Source organism: Phyllostomus discolor, chromosome 4 (assembly GCF_004126475.2).
Source record: "Phyllostomus discolor isolate MPI-MPIP mPhyDis1 chromosome 4, mPhyDis1.pri.v3, whole genome shotgun sequence".
In the NCBI taxonomy this organism is placed as follows: Eukaryota; Metazoa; Chordata; class Mammalia; order Chiroptera; family Phyllostomidae; genus Phyllostomus; species Phyllostomus discolor.
Window position 1 is genome coordinate 50,429,223 of NC_040906.2, and position 24,234 is coordinate 50,453,456.

At 43.6% G+C, this 24,234-nt stretch overlaps 1 protein-coding gene and 2 long non-coding RNA genes across 14 annotated transcripts in view; all 3 read right to left on the reverse strand.

Moving 5' to 3' along the window:
* Positions 1-24,234, reverse strand: part of RAPGEF4 (Rap guanine nucleotide exchange factor 4) — a 277,233-nt gene that overhangs the window by 79,428 nt on the left and 173,571 nt on the right. For 10 of the 12 annotated variants that reach the window (XR_004902609.1, XM_028509417.2, XM_036023292.1 and 7 more), the window contains 4 exons: positions 7,085-7,138; positions 6,686-6,792; positions 2,548-2,669; positions 840-1,023 (listed from right to left, as the gene is read on the reverse strand). Coding sequence is in view for 11 of the 12 variants with exons in the window: in XM_028509417.2 (XP_028365218.1) it covers positions 840-1,023; positions 2,548-2,669; positions 6,686-6,792; positions 7,085-7,138 (467 nt within the window). In the remaining variant the exon portion in view is untranslated. The remainder of the gene's footprint in view (positions 1-839; positions 1,024-2,547; positions 2,670-6,685; positions 6,793-7,084; positions 7,139-24,234) is intronic. The other 2 variants (XM_028509418.2, XM_036023290.1) reach the window with 1 other exon arrangement.
* On the reverse strand, positions 10,621-13,698 carry LOC118500081. Its single transcript, XR_004902611.1, has 3 exons — positions 13,530-13,698; positions 11,741-11,745; positions 10,621-10,631 (listed from the first exon to the last, which is right to left on the reverse strand). It is a non-coding gene; the product is annotated as an uncharacterized LOC118500081 (long non-coding RNA).
* Positions 17,603-21,728, reverse strand: LOC118500082. The gene is made up of 2 exons (XR_004902612.1): positions 21,039-21,728; positions 17,603-20,832 (listed from the first exon to the last, which is right to left on the reverse strand). It is a non-coding gene; the product is annotated as an uncharacterized LOC118500082 (long non-coding RNA).

Genomic DNA, 24,234 nt, shown 5'->3' on the forward strand with positions numbered 1-24,234 from the left:
CCAAGCCAGTGACTCAGCGCTGACATGCACAGCTGGCTGGCACTGGCTGCAGGGTGGAGGACGATTTCATTTCCAGCAGGAAAGCATAAGCCTGTGTGTAGTGCTTTTGGAACCAAGTGCCAAGCTCTCCCTCATCGAACAGGTTTCCTTGAGGTTGGGACCGTGGTGCAAGCTTCTGCGTGTTCCTCCTAGCAATTCGGAGAGCTCCCTGAAAGGAAGAGTCCCTGCTTTCTGAATTGATCTGATTAAACAGCTGAGGTCCTCAACTTCAGCTGCTCCAGGAGGGAAGGTGGGTTTCGGCTGAGAGAGAAGGGAGAGGGTGCCTCCCTGGCCGAACGGAGGCCCCAAAGCCTTAACGGAGCAGTGTGATTCTCTTTAGCGTGTGTTTTTAAGGTAAAGAGCAGAAGGCTCAGAACGGTGAAAGGATGTGCTGAATGAATGAATGAATGAATGAGTGCAAGCACAGGCCTGAGGTTCTGACAGCCTCTGCCTGATTGCATTGGAAGAAAGGGGCTGTGATGGTCTGGCATAGAAACAGCAGTTTGTTGTCATTGGCCAAAGGTCGGTTAACAGGTGCATTCAGTTTTTTGATCTTGAGTTGACCATTAAAAAAATTGCTATATTTTTAAAGCATGCAAAAGGGAAATGAAATTATCTGGCTCAAAAACAAAAGAGGAAAGAGACAAGTACTGCCGTTTCACCCTTCAGAGTCTCTCCTTTGGCGCTGGGTGAGGCCAGAGCTTTTGAAATCAGCCTGTCCTCCCCTTACCCCGAGTGTGTGCCTGCCCGCTGGGTGTCCCTGGCAACACACAGCAGGTGGGTGCCATGCTCTTACTCACGATTTGCGGAGGATCATCCTCATGTGGGCATCGGGGCCCATCTGTGACAGCAGCAGCATGGTGTCCTGAAACTCCTCATCACACTCCTTCTTCTCCTCCTCAGTGGGCAAGGGGGCATCCTCGTGCTCATCATCCAGAAATCGATAAAATAAATATTTGTCCTGGAAATGATGCTCCTGGTCCACTGTGGGAAACATGGAGGCAAGTGTCAGCTGGTGCACCTCTGCCTCCTGGCCCTGGCTACCAGACACAAACGGACAATGCCAGGCAAGATAGTCAAGTGGTAGCAACACGATGAGACTCCTCAGCCTTCTCACTGCACCTGTCTAGGGCAGTGCAGCTGCAAGATGTGGCCTCCCAACTGCAGCCGGGCACCTCACAGCTCCCTCTGACCCGCCTGTCTCCTGGACCACCCTAGGACTCTTGCAGGACAACCTGCCAACTTGTCTGAGATGAGCAAAAATTACCCCGATGACATTTTCTGGCATGTGGTACATCTTCCCCAAAAAGGAAAATGACCAACTGCCAGATCATGCTCTAACTTGAAAGTACAGACTTAAAAACAACAACTTACTTTGTTGGAATCAGAATTCATGTTTTTCTTACTATATGTACTGTTCACAAACATGTTTGTCTACAAGTTAAAAAATTAGAGTAAAATTGTTTGAACAAAGCTGACTAGACCAAGCTTCTAGGTCATATACCCCTCACCTACCCCTAGGAAGATTGAATGGTAATTCCCATCCAGTTCTGATTTTTAAAGGTTTTTCCCCTAGTTTCCTCCAAACAAAAAGATTTAGATCTGGAAGGACTAAGGGAACTTAGCTCAGAATCCCTCATCTACATGTCTCAAAGCTTTGAAGCCCCTTTTCATGTCGGAGCACCACCACTGACAAAAGATACAGGGAAGGTGAGAACGGGATCCCAGAGCAGCAGCCTCTGGGCGGCATGTTGGAAATGCATTTGCAGGGCCCATCCCGAAGCCGCTGCATCAGAATCTGCATTTTAGCAAAAGTCCCAGGTGGCTGGTATGTGCATTAAAATCTGAGAAACACTGGCAAGGCCACCAGTAGGTTCCCAGATGCTGGTGAATTAAGTGAAAGATTTTAATAGTTGGGCCATTTGGAAAAGTGGTCCTCGCACAAATGGCACACACAGTTCAACCACAGTCACATCAGGCCCGAACAGCTACTCTGCAGAGATCAGGGCTGCCACTGCGGAGCGCATTCCTGATATTAAACGTGGTCCTCCTGTGGGTGTGCAAACTGGCCTCCCACACAACGCCATGGTTAATGGGCAGCCCTAGGATTCATTATTTTCTTCCTCGTCGTCGGCCCAGCCACCCATCTCACTGCTCTTCATTCTGCCCCTGCATCAGGATTGCTGCGCAGTGCTCAGAGTATAATCACACTATCAATGAACCATGAATGCAAACTAATAAACATAATTGGAACTGATGCACTCGGGTTGCAATTTCATTTTCCTTTATACAGTCTCCCAAGTTAGGAGGGTACAGCGGTGGAACGCAGCAATCAATAGTATCCACTCGCTCGCTGCATTTGTATTGCTAAATGAAGATGCTAAGCTTGGAGGCTCCCTAAGGGGATCATAATTCTGTCTTGCCCATTTGGGAGCTCAGCAACAACTTACCCAGGGAAATGCATTTAGCATTTCTTGAGGGTTTTTCAGGGACTGTGACTCGTCTTACCATGGTTGAGGACACCGTCTTCCACCAGAACTTGCCACATGCCGACAGCCTGAGTTCGGGAGTGAACGCACGGAGTCTGCTGCAGCATCCAGTCCACCAGCTCGGTTCCCACACAGCATTGTCTAGGGGGAGGTGGGGCCCAAAGAATGGGAGATCAGCCCCTCATAGATGCAGACGTCTCTTTTGAGAGCAGACCCGCTAAAGAGCTTAGCGCTCTCCCACCACACGGTGCAAGCAAAGCACCACATGGTGTGGTTGCAGGTTCTCAAACTCTTGTACAAACCAGTAAAACCACTCTGCTCAGGAGAGAACCTTCTAAGCAGGGCTGGCTAAACACAAGAGCATTACTGCTTGCAGCACCAGGGGAGACCAAAGGGCCGCTAGACAGGAAGCATTATCTGGCAAGCTAAACAGTGCAGCGCCAGAAACTCTTTCATCTTGCACCTCTCTCAGAAAATCGCAGTGCAAAATGAAGACAAAGCAAAATTCTGACTTCCTTCACCTGAGCCTTGTGAGGAATGAGTTAATGTTTGTGAGACACTTGGAGGTGCTCCATGAAGGGGGCTGTGTAAGTGCAAAATTATATAGCACTTTATATTTTCAAGTAATACTACTGATCTTCCTCAGAGGGGTGTTGGGAGAAACAAGCAATTAGTGATGCAAATCTCTCAGAAATAAGTTCCATGTAATGAGTATCAGCACTTCCATAGAGCCTGTCGTCTGAAGAGCTCCAAATGCTTCCTGTACAGTCACACATTCATCCCTAAGGTGCCCCTCTGCAGTAGGTGGGTCAGGATGGGCAAACTATATGCATCAGCTAGGAAACATATAATCTCACGCACACACAGGAGATTAAATAAAGCCTTCAGTGGGGTGACAGAGAAGGGCAGGGGTCTGTGGCATCATGGTTCAAGGGAGGAAATGGAATCCTTTTAAGTCCTAGGGAAGAATCCCATAGGACAATGGGACAGACAGGGAGTCACAGAGCAGCTGGGTCTGAGTCACTGGTGGCCTCCCTCCCCTGCTAAGGATGTCACCAGCTCTGGGGCCTGGGCTGAGCCTGGGTCAAGACCAGGGAGCAACTCTGCAGTTCCAACTAGAGGAGATTCCTGGTGCTGTTGGCACTTTAGAAAGAGGCTTAGCCTGGGGGAACCAGGTTTGCGACTTCTTAGCTATAGGACTTTGGCTATATTGTTTCAACTCTCCGGTTCTCAGTTTCTCAGCTGTAAAAGAAAGGCAGAAGAAAAGATGGCCGCTGAGGCAGTTCCCAGTTCTAATGTTCTAGGAGCTGAAATTTATCAGGGCTCCTGGAATGTCCCCATTCAGGGCTGTCCTTAAAATATTTCACAAGGAGGATGTCCTGAGAAGGCCATTAGAGGTCCAGGGCAGTGCTGATTCCGGTCTACGCCCACACGCCGGGGCTGCAGTGGGCAAGGAGGCACCTGCTTACTCTCCCTTCTGAACCAAACATACGAACTTTCAAAATATTCCTCTTCTAATCGGAGAATTTATCAATGGGCAAAGTCTTAAAGGAGTATAAAAAAATCAACCTCCTGTGGTCTTTACCTCAATGATTCCCTTTCCTAACAAGAGCACATGGCATTAAGATGATCCCAGCTCACATGGGCCCTGGTACAGGGCACGAGGACCCGGCCGACAGAACACAGGACGAAGACACCAAGCTGTGTCACTTGCAGTTCACGGAACCCCTGGGTTTCCTGTCTGCTAGCGACCCCTGGCCACATCAGAAGTGACAGCAGATCACTGGTAGAGTGATCACTGGAGAAGACACTGGATCTGGGGAGACTCCTACCCCTAATACTGAAGCAATGATATAGTAGGGTGAGGAGCAGGAGGGAGGGTGAGGGTGGAACTGGGAACAAGATCTGCAACAAGGAACTCAAACTGTGTTGCAGAAAAAGGAAATCATGCCTTTGGCTTCCAGTCGCATCCATGAGTCGTCACCAACAGATCGTTAATTTGTGCCATAGGGTGTGGAAGACACATTACACCTATATGTCGGGGGCGTAAAATCTTAGCACTATGGAGCAAGAAAGTGATTATGGTTTCTGACTTCTAGTTTCCACGATTTGTCACCAAAGATGACATATTTTAATGAAATTTCCCTAATGCAAGTCCACACTTGGGAAAGCACAACCAAACTTTAAAACAGAAAAGGTCCTTTAGCTATATGAGATCTTGAAATTCACCTAATGAGTTAAAGAGGTTAAACTCTTTTTTTTAACCTCAACTTCTCTTAAAATCCTAGCAGTGTGTGGGGCCACGGACTCCCCAAAGCACGAGCTTCCAGGGCTGGAGGCGAGGACAGCCTGTCTGAAGAGATGGGATGTTTACTGAGAGGACTGTACTGCTGATAAGACTGAATGTTTCTCAAATCCCACCTCCCTTCAAAAATTCTATCAGGAAGAGGCCAAGGCAATAAGTAAACTCCCACTTTGGTATTGCAAACACTTTGGGACCTAAAGAAGAGTAAAAATGAACACCAACAACAAAATAAACAAACAGACTCATAGATAGAGCACAGACTGAGGGTTGCCAGCAGGGCAGGGGTTTGGGGGACAGGGTGGAAGCGGTGAAAGGGTTGAGTAGCACAGACTGGTAGTTACAAAATAATCATGGGCACAGCACAGGGAATACGGCCGGTAGTAGTGTAATGACTACGGATGGTGCCGGGCGGGTGCTGGGAGCATCAGGGGAGCACCGTACAACACATGACTGTCTAATCACTGTGCTGTGCACCTGACACTAATATAAAATAATGCTGAATATGAACTGCAATTGAAAACAAAAATTAATTAATTAATTAATAAAACAGTCATGACAAATACGAGCAGAAGAATGTTAGTTTGTGTGGAGTGCAAAACAAAAGTGATTGGGTAGGAAGAATTTGCAATGTTTTTCCATCTCTGTCCTTGGCAAAGAAAATCTTCAAGGTTTTCTATAGGGTTAACCAGGTATAATTTTATAGGTTCTAGCAGAGTTGATAGTCATTAGAGAGATATACCCTTCGTGGTGACTTAAAATGTGTATTCTAGCTTTTCACTGTCTTATGAACGTGATTCACGTGAGTCAATGGGTTTTGACTCGTGCCAAGTCTGATGTGTTCTGAGGTCACGTCTAGGCTGAACGGACAGTGGGCCTGCCCAACGGCTGGAAGAGGGCTGCAGTCTGAACATGGGTGCAGGGAGAGAGCACAAGGCTTGCGTTCCGTACACAGGCCACTCCAGCTCCTAAACCCTTACAGAACTGGTAAAACCAAGAGGCAGAGATTAGACGTAAGTTCTTATTGGACTCAGTGTGGCTTGCTCAGTCATCCCAGAAGGGTCACGCAGCTCCAGTCTTTATTTTTCAACTCCAGTGACAGCTGTATTGACTCCTTAATTCTATGTGATCACAGCTGTGACACTGCTGTATGTCTTACTATACACATAATAGAATAAAATCTGTATTGACTTTCTAAGTAATATCTGTAAGGGACATTATGTATACATTTTTCACTCCTATACCCTTAGGGCTTGGAACACCATAGTGCCTGGTGGCCAGTCGGTGCTCAATACGTTTGTGGGATGCAGGAATGATAGACTGGATGAAAAGGCCACTGAACCAACCCTGGTTTAAATCTTGGCTCTGCCACTCACGAGATCTATGACTTGGACAAGAAAAACTATTTAATCTCTCTGAGTCTCAGTTTTAATCATCTGAAAAATGCTTATACACCTACCTAGCAGGTTATCGTGAGGATAAAATGAGAGAATGTATAGAAAGTGACCTGGTACAGGGTTTCAAGCATAAATAAATGCTCAATACATATTAGTTGACTCTCATCTAAATATAGTTTTCCGGAAAAAAAAAACACCTGTAAACAGAAATACAAAAGTTTTCTTCTCTTCGTTCATCACAATTAAACCAATGGTGAAGCAAAGCAGTTTAGGAGTAACTGCTGGGAATATTAAGGATAATTAAAGTTATGCAGGATCCAAGATGAGCTTAGACCTGCCAGACCAGGGGGACTATAAAACATGCTGCCCACGTGTGAAAACAGGGAAATGCAGGTTCGTGTCAATTTCCCTAAACATGAACCTGAGGGGCTCACAGACTTTAGAATTACTGCACCTACCTGTATGTCTTCAGGTGATATTTTCTATCTCTTATCATGTGAGGTGCTCGGGAGAGAATGGCATTTCGTAAAATTTTTCCAGCTCTGAGGATCTTCTCGGAAGGTACCTGGATTTCAATCAGGAGGAAGGAGGGGAAGAGAAAGAAAGAGAGTTTAAGAGGCAAAAGACACCAGGTGAATCCTTAAATCACTTTCTAATCTGACTCTGGCTTGAAAAACACAACTCATTCACACATTCACATTTTTCACATGTGTAACTGTTTTGTGTTGAGAACCAAGGCCCACTGCATATTTAGCGTCTCTGGAGCGTGTGCCTGAGGCTGCCTGGTGTGATGCTCTGCCATGAGGACCACCTCTGGTGGTTCCTGACGGCTCATCAACCCACTGACATCCCATTACCTTGGTAATGGTGTGAGCAGGACGAAGAGGAACGTGAGGTTCAATGAGAGGTGTCTGAAAAATAAAACATTACAGCAAAAAGAAATTAAACAAAAAGTTCACTAAAGAAAATCATGGGTTGGGGGATAGTAAGAAACATCCATTTTTATAAAACTTAAAACAGAATTTTAAAAAAACCAAGAGATAAAATCTGCCTGCAGAACTTGAATGCATAGGCATTCAAAGGGCAAAGCTAGACCATTCGATTTGCCAAAATTTAAATATAAATTATTAAAGATGAAATAAACAGATAGGAAGGATGAAATGTTTGTAGGCTTAATGAGAAGGGAACTGATATCTACTGAAAGCATAAAAGCATCAGAGCAAGAAAGCAAAGCAGGATAAACATGAGTAGACATTAAAATGACCTATTGCAGGGGCTAAGGCTAAAGTATCGATTTAGGATGGAAATGAGTGACTTCATCCTCCATCATGTAGTAAAAATTCTTTCTTAGCAATTTGTATTTTTAGAAAGAAATCTTAACTTTTAAACAGTACTTGGTGGTTGTATGTGTTCAAGTTCCTAGAACGCACGGGCAGTTCGGGTACCTTCTCCTTCCTTCACCCGGCAGCACACACTTTCCAGGGTCCTGTGACTGCCAGCACAGCTCCAGGACCTAGCTAAAGCTCCGGGCCTTAGCCACATTCTCCAGTGCAGGTACTGAGCTGAATCCCAGGGCAATGACTTGCTGCATGCTGCGCAGCTGAGTACCCTAGTCCTATTGAAATCCCTTCTATTTCTCTGAAATATTTGGTAACGGCATTTCCAAAAGGAGGAGAAAGACAGATCAGGTCAAAGGTAGTAGTAGGACCATCAGTACTACACTGTTTATGACACTTCCAGAAGGAAAGACAAGATGGTAGGGTTATTTATGGGGTTGCAGTGGGCAGAACAATGGTCCCCCCAAACCCCAGGGCACATGAACACATTAGATCCCATGGCAAAAGGGACACTATACGTGTGATTAAATTAAGGATCAAAGTGGGAGATTATCCTGATGCTTCCTGGTGGGTCCAATGTAATCACATGGGGCCTTGAAAGGTGGAGGAGGAGGCAGAAGAGCTGGAACCACAGGGGTAGCAGCGTGAGTAGGACTGAGCCTGACTTTGCTGGCTCTGATGAAGAAGATGGCCAGCGCTAAGGAACGAGGGCAACCTCTGGAGGACAGAAAAGGCGAAACGAGGCATGGGACCCCCCAGAGCCTCCAGAGGGGCCTGACCTGCTGACAACTTCAGTTTAGCTCAGTGAGACAGACCCATTTCAGACTTCTAAACAGCAGCACTAGGAGATCTTTAATTTATGTTGTTTTAAGCCAGTAAGTTTGCAGCAATTTGTTACAGCAGTCACAGAAAACTAATATAGAGGTTATTATATGTTATACTAAAACCCCTGCATTTTGCAAATAGAAGCCATTAAATAAGTTGGTAGGTATTCACTCTAATCCCAATTTTATATAGGATTATGTAAATACCAGTGGGGGAAATAAAAGTCAATACTAATTTTAAATACTTTACCTAATACAAATAGAGATGTATAAATACATACCTATCTTTTTATCAATGATAAATTTCAGACGGGTAGATTCTTTTAAAATTATAATAGTATTAAGGAAAAAGTGAAAAGACTACTGAGCTTTAAGACAAGAATAAGTGGGACACAGATTTACTCAGCAGGACTGAAATCTCATCGAACTTACTTACACATTTTCATCACCTTTTTTTCCCCCTTGAAATCACTACCGCACAGGCGTCCAGCAATACTGTGGTATTTTAGCAGCTTACTGTTTACAGCCAGCACAGGCCAAGCAATGTCCGTCTGGTCCCATTTCATAGTAGCTTTACACAGAGAACAGCTTCACCCTGAAATAACCGGTACTCCCTTATGACAGACCTTTCAGTGGGACCATGAGCTTCAGGAGTCCCTGTGCTTGTGCCACCTCCTCCAAGAAGACAGAGAGAATTCTGAGGGGCCAAATATCCTGGAGAAAAACACTCAACAGTGCCAGGCCAGCACGTCCCAGGGCTCTGGAGAGGCGTGCAGCTAAAACATGCCGATGGTTTCTGAGGTGTGAGTTCTTAGCACTCCTGCCTCTTCCCATTTCACAGGTTGGTTTATGCGTCTGGGACTGTCTGGTTGTACACCCACATTGTAGAAGCCTTTGGTTATTCTTGGAACTAGCAGTAGAAGCCCATTTCTTTGTCCTGTCTTAAAAGAAAGGGGTGCAGGTACACATGGTCTAGAGTAGATAGGTGTGGCATTAACTTCTAAGGTAATCTTTTCTTTCCTATGAAAAAAAGCTCCTTTCCTTTGCATTAGTCTTTGAGAGGCTGGCTGAGAAGGAGGTCAAGGTGCCCATGCTTGAGGATTACTGATGAATGTTTATTCTTCAGTCAGTACAATGAAACGTTATTGGAAAATTGCATTTTTTGTTTCTTTCTACAGAAATGGCTATATTTTAACAAAATGCTAACAAGTGGTACCTAGGTTAGTTTATTTTGTTGGATACTGTTCTTTTTGGTCCTTCGGAGCCCTGAAGAGGAAGTATTATGGAAGCAGGGAGAAGCATCAGACTTCAAGCAGAATCACTCCTTTCATTTGCAGCTGCTAAAGGGTACAATGTACACAAGGCCATCCTTCAGCTGGGTAATCCTAGTGCCAGTTCCCGGACCCGGAGGCTGTTGAGTCTGTTGAAAGGCAGCATTCTTAGAACCTTCCCTGGCTCAAAGATTTTAGGTTTGAGGGCAACATAATGAACTGATGCTTTGAGAAGGCTGAGTCCCTTTATTTGAATAAAACCTCCAAGGAACACATGCAGGGTGAAAGCAGGGGGAGTTTTATTTGGGGGGAATAAAAATTATTTGTCTTTTAACTCTACTCGGTTAGGCAAGCTACTGTGTTCTGAGAACCACGCCGGTGCCCAGAGCAGCTGCGTTGTGTGACACAGGGTGACAGGAGGGCCAGACCCCTGGGACGGCCCCCTGCTACTCCCAGTTCAGGAACCCCCCCAGCATGAGTAGGGCTGGATTGCTTTTGCATCAGTTTATTCATTTCCGTTTTGGTTTCCCCTGGCTTTCAAAGAAAGTTCTTCTGAGAATTTCACCTTTGCTGTGCTTTACAGAACAAGGAAAAGCATTTCATTTTATAAATGATTAGGTTCAACAAGAGTAGGTTTAACATTAGGTTAAAATGATTCGGGAGAGCAGCAGCCTGGTGACAGTTCTGCAGATGAAGACAAGGACGGACGGCAGCCCTGAAGGGGAGACCAAGCCTCTCCTGTCACAGGCCCTTTATATGTGGTGTCTGCCCACGTGCACTTATACGTGTCATCTCCTTATTTTATTATTCCTCTCAGTTCTCTACTGAGAAAGCAAAGGGCAGAGACACACAGGGACTGGGCTTCCCGCGAGTAACGGGAAGAGCCGGGAGGGGGTGGAGTCCTGCGTCTGTGCTGCAGGTGCAGTGACCGCAACCCGCCTGGGCTGTCTCCTAGAGACAGCTGTGCCCACCCTTTGGAAGAATCTTCATTCTCTTTGACTCTTTGACTTAATTTAAGTGCATTGAGAAAAAAGCATTTAAGTCCCTCTAGGCCCCCAGATATCAGATTGCTCTTAAAAATTTCCAGCAATAAGTACACTAACCTACTGAGATGGCAGCACGATGCATCGTGCTTGGTCTGACTTAACTAACTTTGTCATTGAATAAATCCAACGCGTAACACTGGATGAGTTTAAGGCATACAGTGGTGTTCCTCTGACACATTTATATGTTGTAGTGAGATTGCTGATACAGTGATATCTGTCATCTTTCATACCTATATACAATGTCACTGCCTATGCTCATTGTGCTGCGTGTTATATCTCTGTGGCTTGTGCACTACTCGTTACAAGGCTGTGCCCTGCAATACCATCCTTTAGTCCCCTGCCCCAACCCCCACAGTTTCCATTTTACTGTTTTTTTTATCAGATTAACTTTTTTAGGTTCCACATATAAGTGATATCATGCAGTATTTGTCTTTCTTTGTGTGACTGTATCCCACTTAGTACAATGTGCTCAAGGTTCATCCATGTTATGACAAATGGCAGAACATCCTCCTTTTTCATGGCTGAATAATATCCCATCGTGTATATGTACCCCACCTCTTTTACTCCCATGTTTATCTCAGCATTATTCACAATAGTTAACATATGGAAACAACCCAAATACCCATCAATGGATGAAGAGATGATTTAACTTTTTAAAAAGCGAATTTTTTACCATAAAACATTTGTCACTGAGCAACTGCCTTACCAGGGCTAAGAAAATATATCAGGGACATAGGTAGAGGTCAAAGTCTGAGCAAGAGAGTCTGCAGCCCAACGCAGTATTTCCCACAGAGGGAATTTAATGCCCGAACTGGCTTTGTCAGTAGTGGAAGAGCTAAGCCAAACAGGTGACTGGGAGATCCCCCGGATATTAGCAAAGTAGGCATCCTCCAACAGAGGAATAGAAGGAAAAGGAGGCATGACCAGAGCCACAGCCCGGTGTCCTGATGGAAACTGGAGCCCAACCAGGAGAGCCTGCAGGTCCAAGAGGTATGGCAACCACTGGAGATGCTGCCTTACCATCCCTCCTCCCACACCCACTTCCCTCCAGTCAGAAGCCAGAGAAATAAGGAAGAGAAGTTCATTTTATACATGATTAGGTTAGAAGTAGCCTGGTAACAGCAGCGAGATGGTCAAGGCAAGAAAACCAGCCTTAAGAGCAAAACCAAGGGCAGAGGAGTCTGGGAAACACTCTGCAGAGGCCGGCCTCCCTCGAACTCAGCACCAGAAAGGCAAGAATTGCTCCGAGGACAAACAGAGCCAGGACTGGCACAGCAGGGTGGCCACAGTGGCACAGAGTGGGGGCGGGCTTGGCATCTCTCTCCCGGCCCTCTCGCCCTCTCACAGTTCCACGTCCCCTGGGCACTCTCTGCGTTGGGCAGCAGACAGGAAAGGCGGACAGTGGATGAGCACGGAGTGAGCCCTCACTAATGCTCCCTTGGTTTGCTTCCTAGGATGGCCCTATATTTTGACTTATAGCCAGAAAACACATATTACAAATGGGCGCTAAAAAAGAATGGACCCTTCTCCAGTTAAATTTCATACATTTCCACATATCAATCATGTGTGGAGAATAAAAATTCCCCCTTCTCACCTAGGCATGAATGAATCCAAATCAGGCTATGAGAATATGATCCTAAAGAACTGGGCAGAGAGAACAGATAAAGGCAGAGGTATTCAGCTTTCTCTCTGCTTTTCTTGGCTTTCTCCGCTAAGACTTCCCTCAGGATTGACCGTAATTGATTTTTGTTTGTTTCTGGAGAGCAGATGCATTCCACTGCATTTTATTATGTTTCTATTACTACTGAAAAGGAGAAACAGTAAGGGAAAATATTCCTTTTGGCACCAGAGCCAATTCAGAAATACTAATCAGGTGATGAAAAATATGAATTTAGCCTCCATTACGAGACACACAATAACCCCCCAGCAGATCACAATGAGGTGTAAGGCACTGTAATGGGCTTCGTGAAAAACCATATTCAGGCCCTTTTGAACGCGGCTAATTCTTTCTACTCCATACTCGCTCACAGAAGCCTTTCGCAAGGCACAACATTTATACCAACTGATAAGAATGACAAGGCGGATTGGGACACAATGCTCGGGGCAGAATTCTGGCAACCCAGTGCAATGCAAAGTCACATAAGTCCGTACCCGGTTTAATTCAAGTGTTTGAGGAAGGCCTACGGTGTGCAGAGCCACGTGTGAGACTGAAGTAGAAGATGCTGATAAAGTGCCTGGTCTGCATGAGCGCTCGATCTCATAGAGAAAGCAAAATGTCTGTGAGCCAAACAATCAGTGAGACAATCTGCATCAAAATAAAAGCAACAACGTTCTGGATTTCACAGTGTCTCTCTCTTGTTTCAGGTGAGAAAAATCTCTAGAAAGTGGGGAGAATAATATTGAATTTTTTAGTGAAAAAGGTAAACTTTTAGGAGTTACATTTCCTTGTTTTGGCATTTTGGAATGACACAGCTACGACTGTAATAATTATCATCAAAGTCATCAATCTTGGGTTGACTTGATAAAATTAAAGTTATGACTAAGTCAGGCTCATGGGCAGATTTCACCACTCTGAAATAACTATGTAAGTTTTTCCATTTATTAAATGGAAAAACCATCAACAGACCTCTTTGGCTTCTATCTGTAGTCTTTTTAAGTCTTTCCTAGTTCAAAACTGGCTTATAGATTTCCAGTTTCAGCTCCGTGCCTAGAGGTTAAAAGTTGTTACTCTGATCCTTACAACAAGGAAAGCAGAACAGAATGAAAACAATGACTTCTCTTGGGCCCATCAGAGACGTGAGGTGGCGGAGGAACTCCCCCCCACCCCTGAGGTGGGGCGAGATGGGAATCCAGAGGACCCACAGTGGAGGTTTGACCACCTGGAACAGAAGCTACGAACTGGTGGGAACGTTCAAACAGTGTTAAATTAATTACACAAGGAGGCCATTGGACTGAGGTGGCTCTGATGCCCTGGCAGCTTGTGTAAGCAAGCCAAAATCATAGGCCAAGAAATAATTGCAAAGATCACAGTGCAGGGACACATGTCTGCTAAATGACTGAGATTTAATCATGAGATTATAGGACACTGCCCTTCCATGACATGCCCCAACCATGCCAGTGTCACGATCATGGATTACAGCTCAAGGAGCTGCAACATGCAGACTCCAAGTTACAAAATAACCAGGGGCATGTAAGGAAAGCCCAGGGAATATAGTCAATAATGTTGCAATAACTCTGTATGGTGCCAGTTGGGGTGCTCGAAATCTTGAGGGGAACACTATGCAAAGTATACAGTTGTCTAACCACTAAGCTAAGCTGTGCACCTGAAATCATACAAAATAAAATTGGAAGAAAAAAAGGATGCAGACTCTGCCTAAGGAGAGGTTCCTAGGGAAGCCCAGATACAGCAGACAAAAACAAGGACACCACAGGAATTTGAAGTCTCCAGCATCTACGGCTACAACAAACAAACATCAGACACAGCTCAATCCCTGACCAGATTGACATAAAAAAACTCACACAAAGGCCCACTTATCTCAGTTCCTCTTGCCCAATACATCATATCTGGCTTTCAACCAAAACCGATGAGGCACACCACGGCAGGGAGAGACAGTCCGACAGAGGAAGCGAGTGTCGGAGCCAGACCCAGACATGACACGGAGTTCGGAGCTGTCAGACAGGCAATTTAAATGAACCGTGATTAACACACTAACTATGGAATTGTATTCTATTAATAAGACTAATGAAAAAGTAGACAGTATGCAGGAATATATTGGGTGATGTAAGCAGAGAGATGGAAACTCTAAGAAAGAAAAATCTTCTTTCCCTCTCCTTCCTCCAGGGACCAGCCACAGACACCGAGGAGCAGAAGGGGGTAGAAGGCAGACCATACCCCTCCGCCAGGGGCTGGAGCCAGCAGCCCAGGGTCCGAAGCGATTCCACTCCAATGAAAGCTGGAAGTGAAAAACTGGACCCAGCCAGTTATTTTGTAGATATTAACAAACTGGTTCTAAAGTTTATAGAGCGGTAAAAGACCGAGAACTGTCAACACGATGTTGAAGGAGAGGAATGAAACTGGGGGACGGGCGCTCTCCACTTGCAGACTCGCCGTGAAGCCACAGGGATTCAAACGGCGCGGTGCTGGCAGAATGACAGACGCGCGGACCCAGGACGGAGAGCCCAGGAACAGACCCACATGCGCGGCCCACACAAACTGATCTGTGACGGAGAAGCAAAGGCCACAGAATGGAGGAAAGACAATCTTTCAACAAATGGTGCTGGAACAACTGGATTTTCACATGGAAAAAAATGAATCTGGACACAGAACTTATACCATTGAAAAACAATAATTCAAAATGGGTCCCAGACCGAGATGGAAAATGATGTAGCATAATACATTTATAATAACATACTGTATATAATAACATGTAATTACTGAGTTATCAAGTTGTGTAATTCTAGTTTGAATAAAAACACATATAAATATTAATGTATTCCATGGACTTTTGAGAGTGTCCTCAGGGCTGTGCTAACGTTGATTTATTAGATTTCAAAGGGGATTACTGTGGCAAATGATGCTCAATTTGGGTTGCAGTGCTAGGTTGGGGCTACAAAATGTTTAAAATGAGACTGTTCCCATTAGGGTCATACCCTCTGACAGGATCTGAGAAGCTACAGAAACTGCTTAAAAATAAAACCAGCTCTTTACAAATGATTTTTCTCACCCTTACTGCCTTGAAGATTCATGATTAATGCATTAGATGAAACAATTTGAAGAACCACTTGCGGAGTTTTGTGAGCAAGCAAGGGTGGCCCTGAATTTCTTATTTTGAGGGATGTGCACACTGTTTCCTACAGATATCTGCTGTGTCCTGAGCTGACCTTCGGCCTCCCCGTGTTTCCTGAACCCCCTGCTGCGGGTGTCTTCCTGCCTCTGACACAGCCTTTTACGTCTCTGCAGGAACAACACGAGATCCTGTAAGTCAAAACTTGTGTTCTTGTTATCTTGGAATCTCTGTGGCGCTTTGCTCCTAGTGATTATTCATTAAACATTCACTTGACTGATATGTGGAGAAATCTCTGAGGAGCTTTTACCTGGCGGAGGTAGAAAAAGACTGGGAAAAATTTTCGCCTTGTCACTTCTGAAATTCCAGATTTGCTCTTCATGGTTAGCTATGCAGAGACTCAGTTTACTGGGTGTTAGCACATAGTTTGTGGACTGCTTTATTTTTGCTCCTTCCTTCCTAGGAAGAGCATTTCTTTTCAGTTCATATCTGTAATGAGGTGTTTTAGATTGGAAGGGAGAAATATTAATTTGAAGTTGACACTTTTGCATTCTTTTAGGTCAAGGATGTTCTCAGAAAACACACGGTCCCAGAAAGATGTGAAATCATGCCTCTCTCTCCATCATCCTGACTTTCTCTTATTTGCTCATGATAGGCACAAGACACATTTTGAGTTTTCTCTGTTTGGGTAAGTACTTCTGAATGTTTTATGGACAGTTTTGAGAATTCATACAACTGATGGAACCCTCAAGATGTACATACATACCTATATCCAAAATTCTACTTATAATTTCAGGGGTTGACAGAATTTATAGACTTCCAGAAGGCCACACACACACAGATCCTAAATATAAACACGTGTTTTCCTAACACCCCAGAAATCCACTATATAAAAGCCCATAACAATGTGCATATATATTCACCAAAAGACATGTACTAGAATGTTCAGAGCACAGCTATTCACACTAGCCCATCAACAACAGAATGGACAACAGGGTATGGGAGATCCCATGGTGCAGTGACAAAAACAATTCACAGTCATATGCGACAATGTGGATAAACCTCACAAACATAATATTGAATGAGAGAACTGGGTACAGAAGGTATGTGCCGGGTGATTTCATTAATCCAAAGTATAAAAACAGATTACCCTTAGTTGGAGGAGTGGCCAGAGGAGAGTTTCCTTCTGGGGTGGTGGCAATGTTCCGTTCCTTGATTTGGGTGCTGTTTACATGGGTGTGTTTGTGAAAATGTACTGACCCAACTGGCATGTGTACATATTTACATGCATATGCTAAGCTTCAATGAAAAGTTAAAAGAAAAACCCTACTTCAGAACAACAAATGAATGAATCGCCTTATGCACTAACCCTCCATCACACATAGACAACGGGAAAGAAGACCCCAGGATTCTCAGAGTTGACACAGAAGCGGCACCTGCTCACCTGTGCTCCTGACACCTGGCCCGCAGTCTCAGGCAGCAGTTTGTCACCTTAATTCTCCCGTGAGGGCGGCCCAAAGGGAAACAGAGATAATGCCTGTTTTATGTGTGCACGCCCAGAAAGCACCCAGCAAACGCGTTACCACCACCGACCTCCACAGAGAGTGGTGTTCAGGAGCGCCGTTGGGTGAGAGCTCGTGAGTCCAGACTGGCCACCTGATGTTTTTACACGTATTCATTCATTCGGTAATTCTAGAAACAGTTTAGAATGCTAATCGCAATTGTGAAGTGTCTACTGTTTCAACACTAATGACGCCCTCAAAGGTATGTAAAACACGTGAAAAATTAAAACAAAGAGTATTAAAGTTGGTATGTAATAAAATGTTTCACAGCTATTTCATGTAAATATTTGCTATACCTGGCAAAACATGCCTTTTTTCTTGCAGATCATAATAAGTATTAATATAATATCAATGTGCTTATTTATGCATATATTCCATTGTAGATACAACACAATCACATTCTTCTCAGGTATTAAGCATAAGAAGCCCGATGATTTGACTCTAGAGAAAGTGAGAAGCAGTTTTCTTGCAGTCAAATACAGGTTTTTGAAGATATCAGTTGAATCCACCAGAAGTCTCAGAAATTCTTACAAATAGTTTTAGGTAATGTGTTAAATTCAAGCTAGGTGACACACATTCAACATTACGTGTTGTGGAAACTCCACCACTTGTTCTGCAAGTTGACGGGCAGTCAGCAGACGCATACGCTCCTCCAGGCAGTCAGCACTGGGGCCCACGTGGGTGGGGCCCAAGGTCAGAGGGGCGGGTGCCTGTGCTGCTGGTGACGGCACGAACAGATGGAAACTACATTCAGCTGAACCCTGTATACCCGTCACAAATACTTCATAGAGATGCAACGAGAAGGGGACAGCAAGAGCCGTCCATGGTGGCTCAAGGAAGCCTGTCCAAAGGAGGTGGGATGTGAACGGGATCTTTAGGATGAAAGACCTAAAGGCTAGAGTGCAGTGTAGTAGGCTATAGCCCAAGTCACAGAGGTGGGAGTGTGAGGTATTCTGAGTCTCCTAGCCTAGTTGTAGAGTAGAGCTGGTTGGAAAAGGGGAGAAAGTGCAGGAAGACGCTACATGGGAAGATATCACAGATTCAGTTTTGTTAGGAAGGCTTTGGAAAGTCAGATTATCAATTGTGGTAAAGCATATCCTTAGTTATTAGGGCTTTTTAAAATTACAAAACAATGCATGCTTGTTGGACAGAATAAAAATATTTAGTCATGTAAACCATCACTCAAAGATAACTATGATTACTACTTTGGGAAGTTAATATTAATCTCTTTTATCGAAGTGTGGGTTTCCTTTTGTTTTTAACTGAAATGCGATAATACTCTAGGTAGAATTTTAGTTTTTCTCTTTTTACGTAACACTAAATTATAAACAATTTCACATATTACTACAAATTCTTTGTAACCATCATGTAAAAATTCCATTAAGTGTATAGAGCATAAATTTAATGGTCCGGTGGTTGCATCTGTGACTTGTTTTTAATAATTTCCTGGTATAAATATACTATGAATTTGGGCAAAAATTCCCTTCAATCCCACTGGCCCCACCCCATGTTTGGAGTTACCTTCTCAGAATCAACCCCAGAAGCAGAATGCCTAGGCCGTGGGCTCAGGTTCCTGACACATAGTGACAAATTATGAAGCTTACATCAAAGGCAACTTGGATGGGACATTTCTTGAGAAACCCTTGGGAAAATGGTCTATCTTTAGCCTCTTGGATGTAGCCATTGGTTCTGTATTAAGACTAATAAATATTAATGTGGAACAAATTAATCAATTAAGATACAAATTTCCAACAGGAAAACACAAATACATTTTCTTAACTTTTAACTGCATGCTTTGCAAAATGCCCTAAGCCATTATTTTAATAGCATAGTAACTCCCAGGTGGGAAAGGTAAAATAATTACCATTAGAAAAAGAGTTCCTTGTCCTCCACTTTGAACTGACAATCATACACTCAATTGACTTTTGCACAGTCTTCTGCATGAAGGCATATTTGTATTAATTGAAAATTTTAGAAGATTTTTTTCCTGTCTCCAACAACCTAGTAGGCGAAAGCTGCAATAAATACAACTTTATTTATTGGACAAGAACATTCAAATAAATGACTTGGATAACTTTTGAGGACTCAGGACCCTGACAGCCATTGTGTATTTGACCTATGTTATACAAAACTCCTGGAATAGGAAAACCCTATTAATATTTTCAAGAAGCCTTTCAAGCCTTTACAAAACTCATCAAAACAAAAATCATCAAAGCCCTAAAAGCCACAGCATATGAAATATGAAAACAAGGTAGGAAAGTAGCATACTGCAGGAGATACCACGTTATCTCACACCTGGCTCGTCGGCCAGACTCCCTAGACATGGTCTTCTTTCTTGTTTTAACCGTCAGGTCGCACTGCTGGAGATGGCGGTTTCAGTGAGATGTGCACACTGCCTAGTTTACAAAGCCAAAGACGTAAGTAGTGTGATATACAACACTTCTCAAATTGGATTAGCCTCATATTTTTCTTTCTTCCCCTTTCTATATTTTTCTAATTTTCTAGAGAGTGCATAGGAAGAAAAACAAACCAATTTTTAAAAGCTTTGCTTTACTAGAGGAATAGTAAGCTGAGGGAGGCCTAAGCATACATTTCTAAAGAAGACACTTCTACCGCAGGGTCTCAGTCTTTTTTATTCCAAGTAATTTGAAAGGCTTTAGAACTACTTGAACCATCTGCAAGCATAATGAGAAGAAATCAGATGTTATTGTACTCTTTTATTAATAAGAAACTTAAACAGTGGACTTTTTTTTGGAAGTAGGATGAGGATTACAGCTCACTCTCAGGACAGATTATCACAGTATCTCTTGGAGACAGGAGAAATGTCTGGCTGCATATAACAAAACGCTAACAGTCCCCTGAAGAAAGCCATCAGCCAGACTGGGATTAATCATTGTAAAATTTGGTGATTAACAGGCTGTTTCCAGAGAAAGCAGCAAGTATCACATTCGCATCTGCTTCAGTTGCGTGAGGCTCCAGGTTCTGGAAGGCTCGGGCTGGGAAGGAAGCCATGACTTGATGCGGTGACAGGGGCTCACTCTGGGCGCCCGTGGAAGAGGACAAAAGGGGTCTCGGCTGCTTCCCTGTTTTGTGTCTCTGCCTCTGCCGCTGTTGGAAACACCGCAGGTCCCTGCTCAGTGCAGCTTAACATGAAAGCAATGCTGGGCTCATTTTAAAGTTGATCTTTTTTCAAAAGAAATACTGAACTTTTAATATGTTCCTGGTTTACCACTTAAACCTAAAAGTATTCTTGAGAACTCCAAGTTCCATTCCTTTACACAATGGGGCCCCTCCAGGATGCAGATGAGGGCAGGCGTATCACCAGGAACAGGAAGGAAGGAAGGGGACAGCCTCAGATGCTCATATTTTGGCCAGAAGTGAAGGAAACATTCTCCATGTGATTTAATCTTAGTATTAAAATATTTTATTGTAAGATTTTGCAAGAAAATGACTGGGTGAGTCACTATGCTCGAAAACACCATAAATAATTGATCTGTTATTGGTTGGCACTATCGCTGCTTTTTCCCATGCTGAGAAGCCGTTTTGAGAACCATTTCTCTCTATCTTTAGGAATTTAAACCTCAGAAATCTTATCACATATTTAAAGGATGAGCCAGTGGCAGCCCTTATAGACATACAGACCAGAGAAAACTCTGAGACTATATAGGTCACATAAAAACTCTCTCAGGATATGACAGCAAATACATATAAGAACAAAAACTTGGGTGAAGGACAAGATAGTAAAACAGGTTTCTTGTCTTGTCTGATTCCAGACTGTGGTCTAGGGGGAGCTATTCCATCCCTTTCTCATCTCATCTGTTCGGGTGCTTCACAATAGGTCCAGCAAAGGGAAGAAAGGAAGCAGGGTTTGTGGATTCATGCCACCAGAAAATTCCAGGCTCAGACAAGGATAAGATAAACATTTATTAAGTGCTGTGTGCTGAGTGCTTCACATGAATTACCTTTTTGAATATTTTCCAACAACACTTTGATGAAGGTCTTCTTATTCCCATTTCACAGAGGAAACTGAGGCTCAGGGACATTACATCCCTCGCTCAAGGTCATAGAGCTGACAAGTGGCAGCTCTGGCACATGAACCCTGTAGTTTATCTTCTCTCTAAAGTAAGGTTGATTGTTTTTAAAGTGCCAATCTGATCATGTCACTTTTCCATTTAAAACTTTTTGATGGCTCCCCATTCTTCTGGGAACAAATCCAAACTGCTTAACACTGTTTAAATAGCCCTTCATAATGTCATCCTACCCCTTCAGCCTCATTTTCCACCTTTCTCCCTCTTGTACAATTGCTCGGAATGTTTTTCCAGTCCCTCAAGTATGCCAAATATTTTGTTTTGGAGGATTTGTCCCCACTGCCTATTAGGTGCTCCCCTCCCTTTTCCGGACTCCCTCAGTCCTTCAGTCTCAGTCAAGTGTGCCGGGTCCTCTATGTATACATACGCTTCTAGAGCCGCAGCGTCCAGTGTCGCAGCCATTAGCTGGGTATGACCACTGTGCACTGGAAATGAGGTATAAATGTGGAATACATGCTGGAATTTGAAACTAAGTTCAAGGAAAAAAAAAGTAAAGTATAGTGGCGATAATGTTTAATATTGGTTACATGTTGAAGTGGAATATATATATATATATTAGGTTAAATAAAATGCATTATTAAAAGCTGTTTACCTTTTTCTTTTTACTTTGTAGAATGTGGCTGCCAGAAAATCTTACATTACAGATGCAGCTTGTGTTCCCTTTCTCCTGGATGGGGCTGCTCCAGGGCGCCCTGCACTCCCCTTTGGTGACACAGGGTTGCCTGACTGTTTCACCGGACTGTGAGGTCTAAGGGGGAGCTGATGCCTGCTGTATTCCCCCTCTGCCCCAGTGCTGAGGACAGAGGCCAGCATGGCATGCTTAAGTTGAACTGCTGAAATAATGAAGGCTAATAGAGGGTGGAAACCAGATGGAAAAAGGAAAGTAGCAAAAATATTATCTCCTTTAGCACAAAATGTGGTGGTTTGTAAATCTTGGTGTTAGAAAGGAAGAAAGGAGATGGTAGGTATGAGTTTGGGCTAAGATAATTTAAAAGTATATTACTGGAGATATAAATGAGGCAAATCAACTTTAACTTGTCTATAATCAAAAGAATACAGTATTCATTACATGCACTCACGTGCCAGGTACCATGCTCTGTGACCTTTATCTGCAGGCTCTCATTTAGCACTCACGACAAACTGAGGAGGTAGGTACTATTGCTATCGACCCACTTATTAGACAATGAACTTGATTCTTTCAAGAAGTTAAGCAACATGCTTAATGGCACTTAACTAAGGAGTGTCAGAGCTGATGTCTGAACGTAGGCAGTCTGGCCCCGGCCTCCCTACTGGTGCACTCTTATGGTAGTTGCCATAATCCAGCTTCCACAGACGGACAGCAGCTCCCCTTTACCCTCAGGGAGGGCAGTTTCCAAGACCCTCAGTGGATGCCTGAAACCGTGGAAAGCACCAAACTCCTTATATTCTGCCTTTTCCTATATCTATAGCAAAGTTTAATTTGTAAATTAGGCACTGTAAGAGATGAACAATAATAACAAGTAGAACAATTTTAAAAACACACTGAACAAAAGTTATGTGAATGTGGCATTATTAAGTAAGATAGGAGCCGCTTGAACACAAGCCCTACGGCACAGACATGGTAACTGAGTTGCCTGAGTTACCTGAGGTACCATGATATGGTAACTCGATCTGGTAACTGAGGCGGCTCCTAAGTGAGTCACGGGCCGGGAGCGCACACAGTGTGGAGATGCTGGACGGAGGGAGGATTCACACCCCTGCAGGGATGGAGTAGATGAGCAAGGTTTGATCACACAGCTCAGGATGACGTACAATTGAAAACTTAGGAATCGGTTACTTCTAGAGTTTTCCATTTACTACTGTTGGACTGACACCATGGGAACAGAAACCGCAGGTGGGGGAAGACTACTGTGTAGAGAGATGCCTCTGCCCATAAACACAGACTTTACCCTGATTCCCCTAATCATTTACTTTTCACAAACCTTAATAATAGTTTTAAATGAAAAAAGCATTTTATCAAGTGTTTATTTTCTTTGTCAGCCATGGCAATAGTGACTTTACATAGATGATTTTATTTTGTTTTGTAAATGAGAAAGTTGAAGATTAAAGACAAACACACTGTACATTCTATCCTAGTTGATAAAGTTTACTTTTCATGGGGGTAAGGTAATCAATCTAAAACTGTCACCCACATGTATGGAATCAGACAAATAAACAGATGGCAGACGGTATGGGTCAAATTTCTTACTGTTGGAGTGGGAAGTTACAGACGAACACGGAGAAAAGGCTACAATAATCCGTGTGGCAATGGGTTAAAGTTAGAAACATCAGTCTGAACTAATATTTAGCTGCATATAGATACAGATAGGGGTATATAACGAAATATTTGTAGAAATGTATTTATGCTCAAGTTAGTGTGCCTATACCTATTTCCTTGTTCCTCAGCTGCAAGGGCTTAGAAGCAACAACATCCCAGTAGACACAAGCACACCCACCACCTGGATTTTAGTTCCTAATACCATTCTTCAATAAAAGAAACCAAAGATCCTTGACAAAGTGGCTGCAGTAAAGGGGGTAGGGAATACACAAGCATCTGGCTGTGTTGGAAAGTTGGGAACATGTCCAAAATACAATGATGGGGGTACATCAAAGAAACACAGGAGCCAGCTAAAAGAGCTCCAATGGCCAAAGCTGGAACAATTTGAGCAACAAAACAAATATGGTAGTATTGGATTATAATCCCAAGTACAAAGTAAAAACATATGAGTCTATACTGTCATAAATAAATGATTGAATAAATAAATGAATGTGGGAGAAGAGAAAAATCTCTCACATAGAATTCCACATAATTTATGTAGCTAATCACAATCAAGGCGGTGGAGTGTAACACCCCAGTAAAGTGTGGGCAGTGACCGTGACTGCCTCCCAGAGTTCAGTATGGGAAAGGCAGTGGGGAGAGCGACCTCACAGTGGAAACACCTAGCAAACACTGCCTTAACCAGGTAATCAAGGTCAACGTCAATGATGATAAATCATACTGACAGTATTTATTCGTGATATGATGTGATGAAAATGGTTCCATATCTCTGTGGTTTCCCCCCCCCAAACGCATAATC